Source organism: Lampetra fluviatilis, chromosome 59 (genome assembly GCF_964198595.1).
Source record: "Lampetra fluviatilis chromosome 59, kcLamFluv1.1, whole genome shotgun sequence".
Lineage (NCBI taxonomy): Eukaryota > Metazoa > Chordata > Hyperoartia > Petromyzontiformes > Petromyzontidae > Lampetra > Lampetra fluviatilis.
Genome location: NC_136333.1, coordinates 2,420,960 through 2,439,366, shown reverse-complemented (window position 1 = coordinate 2,439,366; position 18,407 = coordinate 2,420,960). Strand labels below are relative to the sequence as shown.

Genomic DNA, 18,407 nt, shown 5'->3' with positions numbered 1-18,407 from the left:
CACACACACAGAACCACGCACACAGAACCACACACACAGAACCACACACACAGCTCACAAAGACAGAATCACACACACAGAACTACACACACAGAACTGCACACACAGAACCACACACACAGAACCACACACACACAGCTCACAAAGACAGAACCCACAAAACACGCAGAACCACGCACACAGCTCACAAAGACAGAACCCACAAAACACAGAACCACGCACAAAGAATCACGCACACAGAACCACACACACAGAACCACACACACAGCTCACAAAGACAGAATCACACACACAGAACTACACACACAGAACTACACACACAGAACCACACACACAGAACCACACACACACAGCTCACAAAGACAGAACCCACAAAACACAGAACCACGCACAAAGAACCACGCACACAGAACCACACACACAGAACCACACACACAGCTCACAAAGACAGAACCCACAAAACACACAGAACCACGCACAAAGAACCACACACACAGAACCACACACACAGAACCACGCACACAGAACCACACACACAGAACCACACACACAGAACCACACACACAGCTCACAAAGACAGAACCCACAAAACACACAGAACCACGCACAAAGAACCACACACACAGAACCACACACACAGAACCACACACACAGAACCACACACAGAACCACACACACAGCTCACAAAGACAGAACCCACAAAACACACAGAACCACAGAACCACGCATACCGCACACAACCACATACGCACACAAAACCACACATTGCCATACAACACACACACGCGGGCGTTCCAATGACCCACAGAGCTACATCGCCTGGAGTGTTGTACTCTTCGTAGAGTGTCTCCCTTGGCGAACAGGTCTGCGGGGAGCTTCCAGACAAAAAAAAACGGTACCAAAAAAAAGCCCCTGATGAATAATAAAAAAAATCCAAAAATCAGAGAAGCTCGCCCAGACAAGGGATACCGCGACACACCCCTGGAGCCAAGCCTGGCAGTGGTGTCCGCCGGCAAACACCCGGTGAGGCGGGTGACCCCGCCACGTAACCCGGTCGGTGTGGGCCCCACCATCCGCAGGACGAAGGGAGAGGGGCGGGTGTGCGATGCCAGTACGGCAGGGAAAGGGATGGTCTCAGACGGCCTGCTCCACGGCTATAGACACTATCTGTTGGGACGTGGAATGTCACGTCACTGGGGGAGGGGGGAAGGAGCCAGAGATGGTGTAAGAGGTGGAAAGGTACCGACTTTATAGAGTCGGTGTCACCTCCACACACAGCGTTGACACTGGATATCAAACTTCTCGGTCGGGGGTGGTCTATCTTCTCCTATCCTGGAGTAACCCCTGGTGAGAGGCCCCGTGTGGGGATGCTCACAAGCCCCTCGGCTGGGTGCCGGTCGGTTGGAGTGTGTCCCAGTGGATGAGCGGGTCACCTCGATGAGACTTCGGGTCTCCGAAAGGAAAACTCTGACTGTTGTCTGTGCTTGTGCATCAAACAGCTGTTCAGATTATCAGGCCTTCTTGGAGACAGTGGGTGCAGTGCTCGACAGAGTGCCGCCGACCGACTACACGGTGTTACTGGGCGACTTCAATGTTCACGTGGGGAACGATGGAGATACCTGGGGAGGCGTGATTGGGAGCAATGCCCCCCCCCCCCCCGATCTGAACCTGAACGGTGAGATGTTATTGGAATTCTGCGCTAGTCATGGAATGTCAATAACAAACACAATGTTCGCACACAAATATACTCAAAGGGGTACTGGGTAGCAGAGCACCTTGGGACAAAGGTCAATGATTGACTTTATAGTTGTGTAATCGGACCTAAGGCTGTATGTTCTGGACACGCGGGTGAAGAGATGGGCAGAGCTGATCACTACCTGGTGGTAAAGTTGCATCCGACGCTTAGGGCACCGACCGGATAGCTGTGGAAGGCCCAAGCGAAACGTGTGGGCTTTCTGGGAACGTCTAGCGGAAGATCCAGCGCAGAAATATTTCAACTTCAACCTCCGAGAAAACTTCTCCTGCACTCCAGGGGAGGTCGTGGACATTGAGTCCGAGTGGACGATGTTCGGGACCTCGATTGTGAACGCAGCTACGAAAAGCTGTGGCCTAACGGCAGCTGGTGCCTGTCATGGCGGCAACTCTCGGACCCGCTGGTGGACACCGGTGGTGAGGGAAGCTGTCACAAGTTGAAAAAAGGAGGCTTTCCAAACCCATGCTCAGAAAAAAAGGCCTCCCGGCTTGCCAAGAGGGCGGCAGCTGCAGCAGTCGCTGAAGCTAAAGCCCCGGGGGGGCATGGGACGAGTTTGGAAAGGCCATGGAGAGGGACTATTGGGCAGCCTCAAAGATGTTCTGGCAAACCATCCGACGTTTTAGGAGGCATCTTCTTGGTTCTTTCGGTAAAGTCACGTAGAAGGGAAATAATAAAATAATAAAAATAAAACATAATAAAATACAATTCTCAGACGCTGTCTTTCCGACAGACCTGTTCTTCACCTGAGGACGGCTGCTTGCGTTGTGGCCGAAACGTCGTGAGAATTGTAATTTATTATGTTTTATTTTTATTACTTTATTATTTCCCTTCTACGTGACTTTACCGAAAGAACCAAGAAGATGAATCCCTGCAGTCACGAAAGCTTTAAATCAAAAAGTTTTAGGAGGCGTCGACGGGACGTGGCCCAGAATGTTTTCAGTAAGGGTTGGCGTTGTCCTCTTTGCCTCGTCAGTCTGTGATCTCCAGCATGCACTTCAACGGTTTGATGCCGAGTATGAAGCGGCTGGGATGAAGATGAGCACCTCCAAATCTGAGGTCATGGTTCACTCCCGGGGGATGGTGATTTTTTTTCTCTCCAGGTGAGGGCAGAACAGCTGCCCTTAGTGGAGGAGTTTAAGTTCTTTGGGGTCTCTTTCGCGAGTGATGGTAAGTGGGAGCGAGAAATCGGCCGGCAGATCGGTGCGACCTCCGTAGTGTTGCAGGCGCTTTGCCGTTCTCTGGTAGTGACGTGGGAGCTGAGTTCTCGAACAAAGCTCTCAGTCAGGTCGATCTACATTCCCACCCTCACCTGTGGTCATGAGCTTTGGGTAACGACCGAAAGGATGAGATCATGGGTACAAGGGTTCCAAATGAGTGTTGCCGGGCTCACCACTCTCTGTAATCGGGCGAGGAGCTTGATAATCCGGGAGAGCCTCAGAGTCGAGCCGCTGCTCCTCCGGATTGAGAGGAGCCAGTTGAGTTGGTTTGGGCACCTGGTAAGGATGCCCCCCGAAAGACTCCCACTGGAACTCTACCGGGCAGCACTTCCCACTGGGCAAAGACTCCGGGGCCGGCCCAGGGCACGCTGACGGGACTACGTCGCTGGGAGGTGTGGACCGCCCTACTCAACATGCTGCCACCACGACCCTCACCAGGACAAGCAGGCTGAGAAACGGAACGAACGAACACACGCACCAACAGCCGCCCATGCATTGCACAAAATCACCATGCTCGCCGCACCCGCACACACAGCACACAGCCACATACGCACACAAAACCACACATTGGCGTTCAACGCACACACACACGCGCACGCACCAGTAGCCGCCCACACATGACACAGACTCACCACATTCGCCACATGCTCGCCACTCACCACACTCACCACGCTCGCCGCGCTCACCTGGGTTGGGCTGCAGGTACTCCTGCGTCCTGGCGATGAGCTCCACCACCGCCTTGTTGCGCACATCCACTTGCTGGAATCCCACACACACAAAACCACGACATCCGTGACGCGAGGTCTCATGCCAAACCATCGCTCCGCCACAACCATTCGAGGCACCGCGGTGGATACGAGATGTTAACTACCTCGCCTGGTATACAGGAGCGCGTGGGTTCGATCCTGACCCTGACGCCTGCTGCTGTATATTTGAAGTTTGCGTGTCTCTCTCTCTCTCCCCGTGGTCGCGTGGAATTTTCTCCGGGTCCTCCGGTTTTTCCCCCCACATTTAGAATCGATGTTCGTTCATCATATTCGGCAGCTATACATTTTTCACGTGATGAGTCGCTTTGTTGAGCTATCATTTGTGATAGCCAAGTCGCTTCTGAAACAGAGCTATACAGATCAGTGGACCTTACCTGGTTAAGAAAATTTGTTGAAATAGTCTAGTTTCATGTAGTCTCCACGGATCGAAGTTTCTATCTATCCACTGCCATAGGAATGTGGAATTTCCTTAGACGAATGGACACGAGCACTGCCCCCCCCAAAAAAAACTAGTTTCCAGCGGTGCGACTTGAAACTTTACTTTAACTTAAAATCGATGTCAACCCACTGCTGGAGAAAAGACCTCTCACAGTGCTGCGACACTACAGTCGATACACTTAGCGGCCGCCACAGGAGAGGATTTCACTGCTCCATCTCCACGATGGATGTACGCCCCTCGGGCAGTGCTTCAGGCCGGTTTCACGAACCGCCCCTTTAACCGCGGCCGGGACCAACAGAGGCGATTCAAAAAATAAATAGTTTTTTAAAACGAATTTCTTTCGAACTGCTTTTTGTGTTTAGTTTGTTGTCCTGCCCCCACACTTCTACGATTAGTGCGGTTGGCTACGTACGGTGCAAAATAAGTTCGACATACATACCGCACTATACACTACTATATAATACACTACACACTACTATATAATACACTATACACTACACAACGCACACTTCTGTATACACTATACTATACACTGCAATACACTAAACTACCACACATTACACCACAATACTAAATTGCAAACTAATTTCTTTTTAACTTTTTGTGTTTAGGTTGTTGTCCTTCCCCCGCACCTCCAATTAGCAGTGGGCTACGTACGGTGCAAAATAAGTCCAACATACGTACATGCAACCATCACCCGGCCACCACCAACAACAACAACAACCGCCATTCGGTACTAAGTGGCGGTGACGTCACCACGGCGCTTGCGCCAGGCAATGTGCACTTGAAGGCCACGTGAAGTGTCAAAACGTCCGCCGGCAGGAGGAGGTCACGGGACAGACCCAGCAGGTGCCATGGGTTGACTGACCGAGATGACTGGCAGATGCACCACCTGTGCCTCCTACTGGCCACCGACACCACCACCGGCACAACCGCTACCACCACCGCCGCTGGACGACACGAGTGGGGGTGGTGGATGGCACGAGTGGAGGGTGGACGGCGTAGGGGTGGACGGAACGCGTGGGGGGGGGGGGGAGTGGACAGCAGCGACTCACGGCAAGGTACCTTCTCCATCTCGGTGAACTCCTCGTCCAGCTTCGTGCCCTCCGCTCCTCCCATCTTCTCGCTCACAAACTGCAGCGCACAGAGAGAGAGAGGACCCCCCGCCACCGCGTAGCCTTGAACAGATTGTCGAGAAGCAACCCATAGCAGTCGTACTCCCTCTGCTTAAGGGGCCGTCCATAAATGACGTCACGCGATTTTGGACGATTTTTGACCCCCCCCCTCTCCCCCTTCGTCACACGGCGTCACAAAAAGTCAGACCCCCCCCCCTCAAATATGACGTCAAAAAAGCTCTGCCCCCCCCCAAAAAAAATAAAACATGCTCCAAATCGCTTTAAACTATTGTCATTGTAGTGCGTATTTAATGTGGCGCTGCACTCTTGATGTTGTAAGAGAAAACATTTATTACAAAGTCTATTTAATTAACTAGTTGTTTATATTTATTTAAAGTTGCGCATTTTGATGTGACGTCACATTTCTCAACCCCCCCCCCCCAGGTGCGTGACGTCATTTATGGACGGCCCCTAACGACGGTAATTGATTCCACGAAACCTTGTCGTTCAGCGATTTTGGTCATTAAGCGAGTATAGGAAATGCACATTCAAGGCTTAAGGGGCCGTCCATAAATGACGTCACGCACCTGGGGAGGGGGGTCAGACATTAGTGACGAGGGGGGGGGGGGTTTGAGAAATGTGACGTCACATCAAAATGCGCAACTTTAAATAAATATAGACAACAGGTTCTACTTAATTAAATAGACTTTTTAATACATGTTTTCTCCTTACAACATCAGAGTGCAGCGCCACATTAAATACGCACTACAATGACGATGGCTTAAAGCGATTTGAAGCATTGTGAGAAACTTTGGTCGCCGGGTTCGTAGCGCAGTGCACGACTAACAACTTGCGCCATCGTTCCCTACTCACACAAAGACAAAGGTCCCCCGTATAGCCTTCAACAGACTGTTGGGGCGAGTGCTGTTTGCGAGCTCCTATGCTGTTCGGGAGGTTTGGCGATGCGTGTGTTATCCCACGGTGTCATCCCACCCCCTGACGAATCACCACCGCCTCTGCCACCACTGTTATCACCACCGCCAGAGCCACCACCCTCGCCATCCCCACCAACAACGAATCGCCGCCACCACCACCACCACCGAATCGTCAGCCCCCGTCGGCGCGAACGTTTGCACCGTCACCGCAAATGGAGCCGCGCGTATTGTGATGATTAAAATTACGATTATTCATATTGCGATGATTAAAATTACGATTATTAAAATTACGATTATTCATATTGCGATGATTAAAATTACGATTATTAAAATTACGATTATTCATATTGCGATGATTAAAATTACGATTATTATAATTACGATTATTCAATTTAGGCGATGATTAAAATTACGAAGATTCAAATTACGGTTATTAAAATTACGATTATTAAAATTACACTGATTAAAATTGCGATGATTAAAATTACGATGATTAAAATTGCGATGATAAAAATTACGATGATTAAAATTATGATGATTAAAATTGCGATGATTAAAATTACGATGATTCAAATGACGATTATTAAAATTACGATCATTCAAATTGCAAATATTAAAATTACGATCATTCAAAATTATGACGATGGCGATGATAATTCACGGTGACGATGACAATAGCCACAACGCAAACCACATAAGAGGATTGGCCCGGGCTCTGGCAGGGTCTTGCCCCTGGCGAGTTGAGCCGAGACTCGTGTGCGCGTGCACGCGCGCGCACACACGCGGTGTGCACGAGCGCACACACGCGTGTGTAACAGATGCGCGCACACTCCCGCTAGCCAAGACCCTCTCCATCTGGCATCGATTCATTGCCGCCCCCACCCCCGTTTCCCCGGGAAACGAGGGCCACAGCGCCGACAGAGACGAGGACAACGATCGGTGGAGAGAGAGGCCGAGAGGGCCCCCCCCTCCCACACGTCGCATGAGTGTGTGTCTGAGTGTGCGTCTGAGTGAGTGTCTGAGTGAGTGTCTGAGTGTGTGTCTGAGTGAGTGTCTGAGTGAGTGAGTGTCTGAGTGAGTGAGTGTCTGAGTGAGTGTCTGAGTGAGTGTGTGTCTGAGTATGTGAGTGTCTGAGTGAGTGTCTGAGTGAGTGAGTGTCTGAGTGAGTGTGTGTCTGAGTGAGTGAGTGTCTGAGTGTGTGAGTGTCTGAGTGAGTGTCTGAGTGAGTGTCTGAGTGTGTCTGAGTGAGTGTCTGAGTGAGTGTCTGAGTGTGTGTCTGAGTGAGTGTCTGAGTGAGTGTGTGTCTGAGTATGTGAAAGTCTGAGTGTGTGTCTGAGTGAGTGTCTGAATGAGTGTGTGTCTGAGTGTGTCTGAGTGAGTGAGTGCCTGAGTGAGTGTCTGAGTGAGTGTCTGAGTGAGTGAGTGAGTGTCTGAGTGTGTCTGAGTGAGTGTCTGAGTGTGTGTCTGAGTGAGTGTGTGTCTGAGTATGTGAAAGTCTGAGTGTGTGTCTGAGTGTGTGTCTGAGTGAGTATCTGAGTGAGTGTGTGTCTGAGTGAGTGAGTGTCTGAGTGAGTGAGTGTCTGAGTGAGTGAGTGTCTGAGTGAGTGTGTGTCCGAGCAATTGAGAGCCCTAGTGAGTGAGTGTCTGAGTGAGTGAGTGTCTGAGTGAGTGAGTGTCTGAGTGAGTGAGTGTCTGAGTGAGTGAGTGTCTGAGTGAGTGTGTGTCCGAGCAAGTGAGAGCCCTAGTCAGTGAGTGTCTGAGTAAGTGAGTGTCTGAGTGAGTGAGTGTCTGAGTGAGTGAGTGTCTAAGTGAGTGAGTGTCTGAGTGAGTGAGTGTCTGAGTGAGTGTGTGTCCGAGCAATTGAGAGCCCTAGTGAGTGAGTGTCTGAGTGAGTGAGTGTCTGAGTGAGTGAGTGTCTGAGTGAGTGAGTGTCTGAGTGAGTGAGTGTCTGAGTGAGTGTGTGTCCGAGCAATTGAGAGCCCTAGTGAGTGAGTGTCTGAGTGAGTGAGTGTCTGAGTGAGTGAGTGTCTGAGTGAGTGTGTGTCCGAGCAAGTGAGAGCCCTAGTGAGTGAGTGTCTGAGTAAGTGAGTGTCTAAGTGAGTGAGTGTCTGAGTGAGTGTGTGTCTGAGTGAGTGTGTGTCCGAGCAATTGAGAGCCCTAGTGAGTGAGTGTCTGAGTGAGTGAGTGTCTGAGTGAGTGTCTGAGTGAGTGTCTGAGTGAGTGTCTGAGTGTGTGTCTGAGTGAGTGTCTGAGTGAGTGTCTGAGTGAGTGAGTGTCTGAGTGAGTGAGTTGAGTGCCCGAGCGAGTAAGCGAGCGCGTGCGTCTCGTGCCACGCGGGTCATTCCACAGCAGACCCCTCTCCCCACGCGGGGTCATTCCCCGCGTGGGGAGAGGGGGCCGCTGTGGAGTCACGCGGCCAGCAGTAGTGACCCGGAGCTCCCTGAACAATGGCGCTCTCGATGAAAGAGGGGGGGGGGTACGGGGGGAGATGATCAACAAACCGAGCTGAGAGCGAGCGAATCTAAGACATCGTCTGGGTCGGGGTCACGATGACGCCAACGCGAGCAGCAGCAGCAGCATCAGCAGGGAGAGCGACCCAGGGCGTTTATTGTTTGAGACTTCCTGCAAAATCCTGTGGTTTGACGACGGGGGTATGGGTGGGTTGTGGTGGCGGTGGTGGGAGTGGGTGAGGCGATGGTGCCCCCCTCCCTCCCCACCAGCCCCCCCCCCTAACGTGGCCTCCTTGTGCAAGCGCAGCAAAAGGTTGCGCTGACCGGATAGAAAACGGCAGGAACCTGGCGCTGGCCACGAACAAATTTTTGTTTAAAAAAAAATTTGCATCTCGAAAGGGAAACACCCCCCCCCTCCCCCCCCTGCTGCCACCAATCGCAGCTGGGGACAGGGGGGGGGGGCAAGAGGGGGCACGGCCGATGGGCAAAGGTCACGGGTCACGGGGGTTAGGGCGGCAGGGCTGCAATGGAAACATGAGGGGGTTGGCAGTGGGATGCGGGATAAGCGTCGGGGTTAGGCTTGGGGTTAGGGGTACGGTGAGTGCCCGGGTCAGGTCGAGATGAAGGTTAGGATTGGGCTCGGGTTTGGGTCAGCAGCAGAGGTCGCAACCGGGTACCCGATACCCGTACCCTACCCGATACCCGGCTACCCGTACCCTACCCGATACCCGGCTACCCGTACCCGGCCGGGTACGGGTACGGGTAGCCGTTTGCGACCCTGGTGCGGCCGGGTACGGGTAGGCCGTGAGTCACTGGTGAGTAACCGTTTGTCACTCATTTCGGGTAAGGTACGGGTACGGGTAGGGAACGGGAACCCATACCCGGCCTGGTACGGGTACCCATTTGCGACCCTGGTGCGGCCGGGTACGGGTAAGGAATCAAACCCCGTTTGCGACCTCTGGTCAGCAGCTATAGCCGCTCAAAGCCAGAGCTGTTGATGCTCGGAAAATCGCATCGCCTTTCTGATTCTCTGGTCGACCACCGGTGGCGAGACGAGGCCGTGAAGAAGGCAGCCGTCTCTGGTGTGGGCCAAACAGTGCCGACATTATATTATAATCGGAGCACGTTTGTTTGTATATTTTGCCACGAGTACGTGTGGATTATGCTTTGCAATAGGTGCCTACTTAGTGTTGGGACATCTCAACACATCCTTGTGTTTTTGCCAGAAAGGGAATAAGCCTGTTGTTGATGTTGTTGTTGATGTTGTTGATGTCTTTACAGGGTACCAGCCCAGTGATCACTCCCCCACCACCCCCCAATCCCCCAGCCGCCCCCTCCCAGCCCAGTGACCCCCCCCCTCGCCCCGTGTGTAACACTCGCAGAAAGCAGTGCACCACCGCGTGTTCGAGAACGGCCTCTGGAAGACGGCATCACAGACAAACGACTCCCCCCCAAGCTACCCTACAGCCCCCTTACAGCTGCGTCTTGGTGACCACTCAGAAGTCGTCGCTATACGCCTCAGACGCTTGGCCATGATGCCCCCCCCTACCCTTCATAGCACACACGTGAAGCAGGGCCATTGCCCGAAACGTCGCCTAGGATATATGTATGATTTAAAGACCGCGCGCGCAGTGTTACCGACGAGCGTGTTGAGTCGTTAACTGTGCTTATAAAACACTGCAGCATCGGCGGCTGCAGCATCACCAGCATCATCTGGCGTAGGGGAGGGGATGGTCCGCCACGTGGCAGGCGTAGCGAGACTTCGTCAGCTAGATTAAATAAATTATTGGTCGCATGCCAGTCACCTGACTTATTAACATTTCGTAAAGAATGCAAATTTTACCCGAACCAAGAAAAAAACTAACTTTGTGTGGTGCAAATTTTTTTTTTTGCTCATTAAACTCACGTAACCCGATTACTCACAACTCACTCTATCAGTCTATGAATCTGTATGCAAGTATATAGGTCTCTGTGCTAATCTATGGGTCTATCTGGAGTCTATGGGTATATATGTGAGTCTATGGGTCTCTATGTTAAGCTGTTGGTCTCTATGTGAGTCCATAGGTCTCTATGTGAATCTATGGGTCTCTGTGTGAGTCTATGGGTCTCTGTGTGAGTATATGGGTCTCTATGCGAGTCTATGAGTCTCTGTGTGAGTCTGTGAGTCTCTACGCGAGTCTATGGGTCTCTATGCGAGTCTATGGGTCTCTATGTGAGTCTATGGGTCTCTATGCGAGTCCATAGGTCTCTATGTGAGTCTATGGGTCTCTGATCTCTATGCGAGTCTATGGGTCTCTGTGCGAGTCTATGGGTCTATATGTGAGTCTATGGGTCTCTATGCGAGTCTATGAGTCTCTATGCGAGTCTATGGGTCCCTAGTCTCTATGTGAGTCTATGGGTCTGTATGTGACTCTATTTGGGTCTATGTGAGTCTATGGGTCCCTAGTATCTATGTGAGTCTATGGGTCTGTATGTGACTGTATGTGGGTCTATCTGAGTCTATGGGTCTCTGGTCTCTATGCGAGTCTATGGCTCTCGATGCGAGCCATTGGTGCCTGGGCTCACAGCATCAACTCGTTGCACGCGACAACCCGGTTTCATCGCGGTTGGGGGGGGGTGGCTGAAACGTCGATTTGAACTCGGAATGTTAGCAGTGCTTGGCACGGCCGCTGTGAACCATGCGAGCTGCCCACAAGCGCCCTTCCGGTGATTAACCACCGAACCACCCCCGTCTCGCGCGGTCACAGCGGGGTGACGACTCCTGCCACGAGCTTAACGAGTAAACAAAACCAGCAAAGTTGGTTCATTAAAACGTGGCCTTGAGAGAGAGCGCGTTGGCCGACAGATGAGCTGATACTGGTAGGAACCACCTGGTTACACCAGCCCACAGGGGATTATTGTGGCCGTCCGTCCGTCGTGCATCCAAAAATGGGAGGGGTGTGGCTGGGTGGAGAGGGTCAGTGTTTGAGGTTAGTGTCTGTGTTCAGAGTTAGGGTTTGTGTTTTGGGTTATTGTGTGTGTTAGGGGTTAGGGTCTGTGATATGGGTTAAGGTTAAGGTCTGTGAGTGTGGTTAAGGTTACGGTTTGTGTTTGGCATCAGGATGTGTGTTGGGGGTTAGGGATTGTGTTTGGGGTTATGGTGTGTGTTAGGGGTTACGGTCTGTGTTTGGGTTACGGTCTGTGTTAGGGGTTAAAATTTGTGTTAGGGTCTGTGTTAGGGGGCAGGGTTAGTGGGTGTGTTAGTGTTAGGGAACTGTGTCCAGGTTCCTATTTGAGGCTGCGTCAAGGTACATGCTAGAGGAGACTCAAGTGAGGCTTTCCTGGTCAAATTAAGAGGCTAAAACACATTCCTGCGGAGGGAGCTGGTAGGAACGTTGGGTTGCTCGGTCAATGGCCAGGGTAAACGGCGGCGTGGGGTATTCCGCAAATATGGCCGACTGTGAGGGCGGGCACAAGCCGGCGTGAGTAGGTTAAACGTTGAGTTTTATAAGGGCACCACGGGGTGACCAGCCCCTCCCCACCCAGCCCCACCCTCCCCTCCCCTCCCCACCCAGCCCCCCAGCCATCCCCTCCCTACCCTCCCCACCCAGCCCCTCCCTCCCCACCCAGCCCCTCCCTGCACGACGGACGGACACAATAATCCCCTGTGGGCTGGTGTAACCAGTGGGTTCCTACCAGTATTATAGTAACGTCTCCAACCAACAGCACTACCACAACAAAACCAACAGGGAAACCCACCAACAGTGCCGCACCACCAACTCCAAGACCCACACCACAACCAACGACAGCACCGACAGACACCACTAGTATCAACAACAACAAAGACAAAGCAAAGACAAAGATCCCCCGTACAGCTCGGACAGACTGTTGGGACAAGCTCTACTAGCGAGCACCTATGAAGGCCGGCACGGCACACGAGGGGGTGGGTGGCCAGCACCACGCCCGGCCGCCTTTGTGTCCCCAGTGGCGATGTTTACACACCGCACCGGGTACTCATTTGACGCTGAGTTGACCTAGGTGAGGCCCATGACCGGGTCAGACAATCGTCACTGGTGTTGGTGGCCGTGAGTGTGAATCGAACTCGAGTCGCTCCCCACAATCAACATCAACAACTATAACAACAACTTTAACAACTATAACAACAACAACTATTCTAGATTTGAAGCTTTCGTGACTGCAATAATTCATACTCTTAGGTTTTTTCGGTAAAGTCACGTAGGTAAAAAAAATAATAATACAAAATCATTTAAAATAATAGATACACTTGATACAGCAATTGTACTCTGACGATTCTACCTGAAGACGGAAGCTTGTGTTGCCTCCGAAACGTCGTGATTTGTTATTTTATTTCTATTATTATTTTTTACCTACGTGACTTTACCGAAAAAACCTAAGAGTAACAACATCAACAACTATAATAACAACTTTAACAACAACAACGCCCTGAGTGAGTGAGGGGAGCAGCAAGGCATGGGAGAGGAGGCACGGGGAGCCGTCTCCCACCCCACAACTGCTCCCCACAGACCCCCCTCCCCGACTCATTCCGCGGCGGGGCAGCATCAGGCAGCTGTCAGGGTCGCCTTACAATCACGGCATTATCATCATCAGCAGCAGCATCAGCAGCAGCATCAGCAGCATCATCAGCTGTCGGGGTCGCCTTACAATCACGGCATTATCATCAGCAGCAGCGGGAGTATCATCAACAGCAGCATCAGCAGCAACAGCATCATCAGCTGTCGGGGTCGCCTTACAATCACGGCATTATCATCATCAGCAGCATCAGCATCATCAGCTGTCGGGGTCGCCTTACAATCACGGCATTATCTCCATCAGCAGCAGCATCAGCAACAGCATCATCATCAGCAACAGAATGAGCAGCATCGTCATCAGCTGTCGCGCCCGGTCTGCAGGGTCCCTAATCAAAGCAGCAGAAGCATCAGCAGCATCATCAGCAGCAGCATCATCAGCAGCAGCAGCATCGTCAGCAGCAGTATCGTCAGCAGCAGCCTCATCAGCATCAGCAACATCATCAGCAGCAGCATCAGCAGCATCAGCAGCAGCATCAGCAGCATCAGCAGCATCAGCAGCAGCATCGTCATCAGCTGTCGCGCCCGGTCTGCATGTCCCCTTATAATCACAGATGCAGAAGCATCAGCAGCAGCATCATCAGCAGCAGCATCATCAGCAGCATCAGCAGCATCATCATCCGCAGCATCATCAGCAGCTGTCGCGCCAACTCGGTGTGTCCCCTCATCGCAGCAGCATCATCAGCATCATTAGCAGCATCATCATCAGCATAAGCATCATCAGCTGTCGCGCCCAGCTCACGGTCCCGTTATAATTACAGCACCAACAGAATTGAACCCAATGCAATCATTTACGCAGCATCGTCAACGTCAATATCATCAGCAGAAGCATCAGCAGAAGCATCATCGGCAGAACCATCGTAATCACCATCAGCGAGGCTAATCATCATCAACTTTTCTGAAGCGCTGAGCTCAGTTTCTGTTCCATGGCGCCACGTCACACGAGAGCCCCACAGACCAATATCATCATCAGCATCATCATCAGCTTGCAGCATTGCCATTATCAGCTCCATCATCAGCATCAGCACCATCAGCAGCAGCAGCTGGCAGCATTGCCATTATCAGCTCTATCATCATCATCAGCACCAACATCATCATCAGCAGCAGCTACTAGCAGCATTGTCATTATCAGCTTCATCATCATCAGCACCAGCATCATCATTATCAGCACCATCATCAGCACCAGCATCATCATCAGCAGCACCATCATCAGCATCATCAGCAGCACGGTTAATGATCGTCAGTCATCAGCAAGGGCCGAGCCCACTATCCCGGACGCCACGTCGGCACGCGGCCTCCTCCACAAACCAACATCATCAGCACCATCATCATCACCATCATCATAAGCACCATCATCATCATCAGCACCACCATCATCATCACCATCAGCACCATCATCATAAGCACCATCATCACCACCACCACCAACATCATCACCATCATCACCACCACATTATTACCATCATCACCACCACCAACATCATCACCACCACCAACATCATCACCATCATCATAAGCACCATCATCATCACCAACATCATCACCACCACCAATATTATCACCATCATCACCATCAGCACCATCATCACCACCACCAACATCATCACCACCATCACCAACATCACCACCACCGTCACGAGGCGATGCACGCTGTGGTGGTGGTGTTGTTGTTGTTGGTGTTGTTGTTGTTGTTGTCGTCACAGTCCCCCCCCCCCCCCCCCGTGTCAACAAACGTCGTGGTTCGTCCGTGACATGAAAGCGGCGAGTCGCGTCGATTGGCACCAAACGCCCTCCACGATGAGCGGCGCCGCGCGCGGCGGTGGTGAAGTATGGACGGAGGGTGGAGGAGCAGGGTGGTGGTGGTTGTTGTTGATGGTGGTGGTGGTGGTTGGTGGTGGTGGTAGTTGTGGTGGCGGTTGTGGTGGTAGTGGTTGTTGCGGTAGTGGTTGTGATGGTGGTTGTTGATGGTTGTGGTGGTTGTCGTGGTGGTTGTGGTGGTGGTTGGTGGTGGTAGTGGCTGTGGTGGTGGTTGTGGTGGTGGTTGTGGTGGTGGTGGTTGGTGGTGGTGGTTATGGTAGTGGTTGTTGGTGATGGTTGGTGGTGGTAGTGATTCAATCTTAATTTTAGAACTTTCGTGACTGCAGGAATTATTATTTGGTTCTTTCGGTTAAGTCACGTCTAAAGATAGTGGTTGGTGGTGGTAGTGGTTGGTGGTTGTGGTGGTGGTTGTTGGTGGTGGTGCTAGCTGTGGTGGTAGTGGTTGTGGTGGTTGGTTGTGGTAGTGGTGGTAGTTGTGGTGGTGGTGGTAGTGGTTGGTGGTGGTGGTGGTGGTGCTAGTTGTGGTGGTGGTTGTTGTTGGTGGTGGTAGTGGTGGTTGTTGGTTGTGGTGGTGGTAGTTGTGGTGGTGGTAGTTGTGGTGGTGGTAGTTGTGGTGGTTGTGGTGGTGGTAGTGGTGGTAGTTGTGCTGGTGGTGGTGGTTGGTAGTTGTGCTTGTGGTGTTGGTGGTGGTTGTGGTAGTGGTGGTAGTTGTAGTGCTGGTGGTGGTAGTGGTGGTGGTTGTGCTGGTGGTGGTAGTTGTGGTGCTGGTGGTGGCGAGCCCCGTTACCTGACTCGCTTTGTGGAACTGCTTCCTCAGCCCCGCCACAGACATCGTCACGTGCCCCCCACCCCCACCCCCCGGGGGGTTCCTGCAATCGCCCGTGACGATCGAGTTAATTGGCTCCACTCCTTAATTGGCCGCGCTGATGATGCTGATGATGATGAGGAGGAGGATGATGAGGTGATGGTGGTGGTGGCGTGTGGCCGTGATGGTGCTCACGAGAAAGTGGGGAGGGGGGCGGGGCGGGGATTCCGCGGGGGTGGGGGGGGGCTGCCCTCCCCTCCCCCGCGTCACGTGACGGAAGTGTGACGTCACGCGGTTCTCTCTCTCTCGCGCGCGCGCGCCCTCTGCTTTCGCGGGATTGAACCCAAAAGAAGCTCGCATCGGATTTGGGTTTTCTGGGTTTCGCAGATTTCTAGCCAATTCTACTAACTCACTGTTATTTTTTATTTTTAGCAGATAAGGCCTTTCCCCCTCCCCCCCCACTGAGCTGTATAGCTCTTATTTTTAAATTGTTCAAGAGCGACCTGACTATTGTAAATGATAACGAAGTGGGCTAACCCACCACGTGGAGATTTGTAGGCAGGCTGAGGGGCCGTCCATAAATGACGTCACGCACCTAGGGGAGGGGAGGGCGGGGTCAGACATTTGTAACGATGTGTGACGAGCGGGGGGGGGGGTTGAGAAATGTGACGTCACATCAAAATGCGCAACTTTAAATAAATATAGACAACACGTTCTACTTAATTAAATCGACTTTTTAATAAATGTTTTCTCCTACAACTTTTTGTGACGCCATGTGACTTGGGGGGGTGGGGTTAAAATCGTCCAAAATCGCGTGACGTCATTTATTGAAAATAAAACACGCTCCAAATCGCTTTAAACTATTGTCATTGTAGTGCGTATTTAATGTGGCGCTGCACTCTGATGTTGTAGGAGAAAACATTTATAAAAAAGTCGAGTTAATTAAGTAGAACGTGTTGTCTATATGTATTTCAAGTTGCGCATTTTGATGTGACGTCACATTTCTCCCCCCCCCTCCTCGTCACACATCGTCACAAATGTCTGACCCCTCCCCCCGCCCCCTAGGTGCGTGACGTCATTTATGGACGGCCCCTAACTCACTTATTTTTATTTTACCAGCTAACCCCCCCCCCCCACACTGAGCTGTATAGCTATTCGAATGATAACGAAGTGGGCTGATCCATCACGTGGAGATTTGTAAGCAGCCAAAGGGAGTAGTAGAAACGAGTGGTGTTGACTCAGAATGTGGCACAATCTTTAAAAAAAATAGTCGTCAAGATTCCGTCGCGAATGGGAATCGGGTTAATGAGGTCTTTGTTGTTGCCATGTTGTGTTTGTGGTGAGTGTGGTAGCGCCCTCTTACGGACTAGTATGGGACATGTTGAAGAAGCGCTGCAAATGAACGGTTACAATGATGCAGAAATCAACAGGGCATTGAATGCCAAACCCAAATCAAATAACACGAGCATTGAAACTGCCCAAGTAATTAAAACGATCAAAATACCGTGTGCATTGCGGGAATAACTCATAAATAAGCCAGATGTTTGGAAAAACAAAACATCCGAGTAAGGTTTGGCACGGTACATAAAATACAGAAATTTATATCTGGTACGAAAGATGTATTACCGAAACTATCAAAAGAAGGTGTGTACAGGATTAACTGCACTTGTGGCAAATGCTATGTTGGGCAGACAGGACGAATGATCAGCACGAGACTAAAAGAACATCAGAGAAATATTAATCCCAAATGCAACTGTCAGCAGTAGCAGAACACGCGTGCCAACAAGGACACTCAATTGATTTTGATAATTTTGATTTAAAGCTTTCATGACTGCAGGGATTCATATTCTTGGTTCTTTCGGTAAAGTCACGTAGAAGGGAAATAATAAAATAATAATAATAAAAACATTTATTTTTGTTATTTTATTTTTGTATTTCCCTTCTACGTGACTTTACCGAAAGAACCAAGAATATGATTTTTTGAATGTTTAAATTTCTGTGCAAAACTAGCTGCGACTGGCCAAGAGTAATTAGAGAATCTATAGAAATTTAAAGAAGTAAAAATAATGTTAACCGTTCGGATAGCTGCCGACTTAGTGCTGCGTGGAAGCGAATCATCAAATAATACTTTGTTTAAATGCATGCCTATACAGGCCACCATACTTCAATAGGGATTACCGTTGGCACGGCTATTTTAATACACACAACGGACAGGAAGGACAAGATCAAAGGTGCTCGCGTAATGCACATGGGTAATATACGTTGACTCATTAATCCCCCCTCCATCATTGCGCAAGAGCGCAGAAGCGTGGTCGCCACATCTACGCCTCTATATAAGGAACGAAACAGGTGGACATCACAAATTTGGTTGTCGCCTGATGAAGCTAGTTGTATTTACTGGCTTGCCTCTCCAACGCACCGGTGTGCTGTACTCGTGGCGAATTGGCACGTTCTGTTTAGGGGCCGTCCATGAATGACGTCACGCGATTTTGGACGATGTTTGACCCCCCCCCTCGTCACAA

The 18,407-nt window shown here is 51.1% G+C and overlaps 1 protein-coding gene across 4 annotated transcripts in view; it reads right to left on the bottom strand.

Moving 5' to 3' along the window:
- Positions 1-16,081, bottom strand: part of LOC144950779 (endophilin-A3-like) — a 32,264-nt gene extending 16,183 nt beyond the window's left edge. Inside the window, exons 1-3 of one of the 4 annotated variants that reach the window (XM_078880865.1) lie at positions 15,868-16,081; positions 5,242-5,310; positions 3,657-3,729 (exon numbers count right to left, since the gene is read on the bottom strand). In XM_078880865.1, the coding sequence (XP_078736991.1) occupies positions 3,657-3,729; positions 5,242-5,310; positions 15,868-15,912 (187 nt within the window). In that variant the 5' untranslated portion in view covers positions 15,913-16,081. Of the gene's footprint in view, positions 1-3,656; positions 3,730-5,231; positions 5,311-14,130; positions 14,720-14,995; positions 15,048-15,867 lie in introns of those variants that run through there. The other 3 variants (XM_078880866.1, XM_078880867.1, XM_078880868.1) reach the window with 3 other exon arrangements.
- Positions 16,082-18,407: the final 2,326 nt, after the last annotated feature.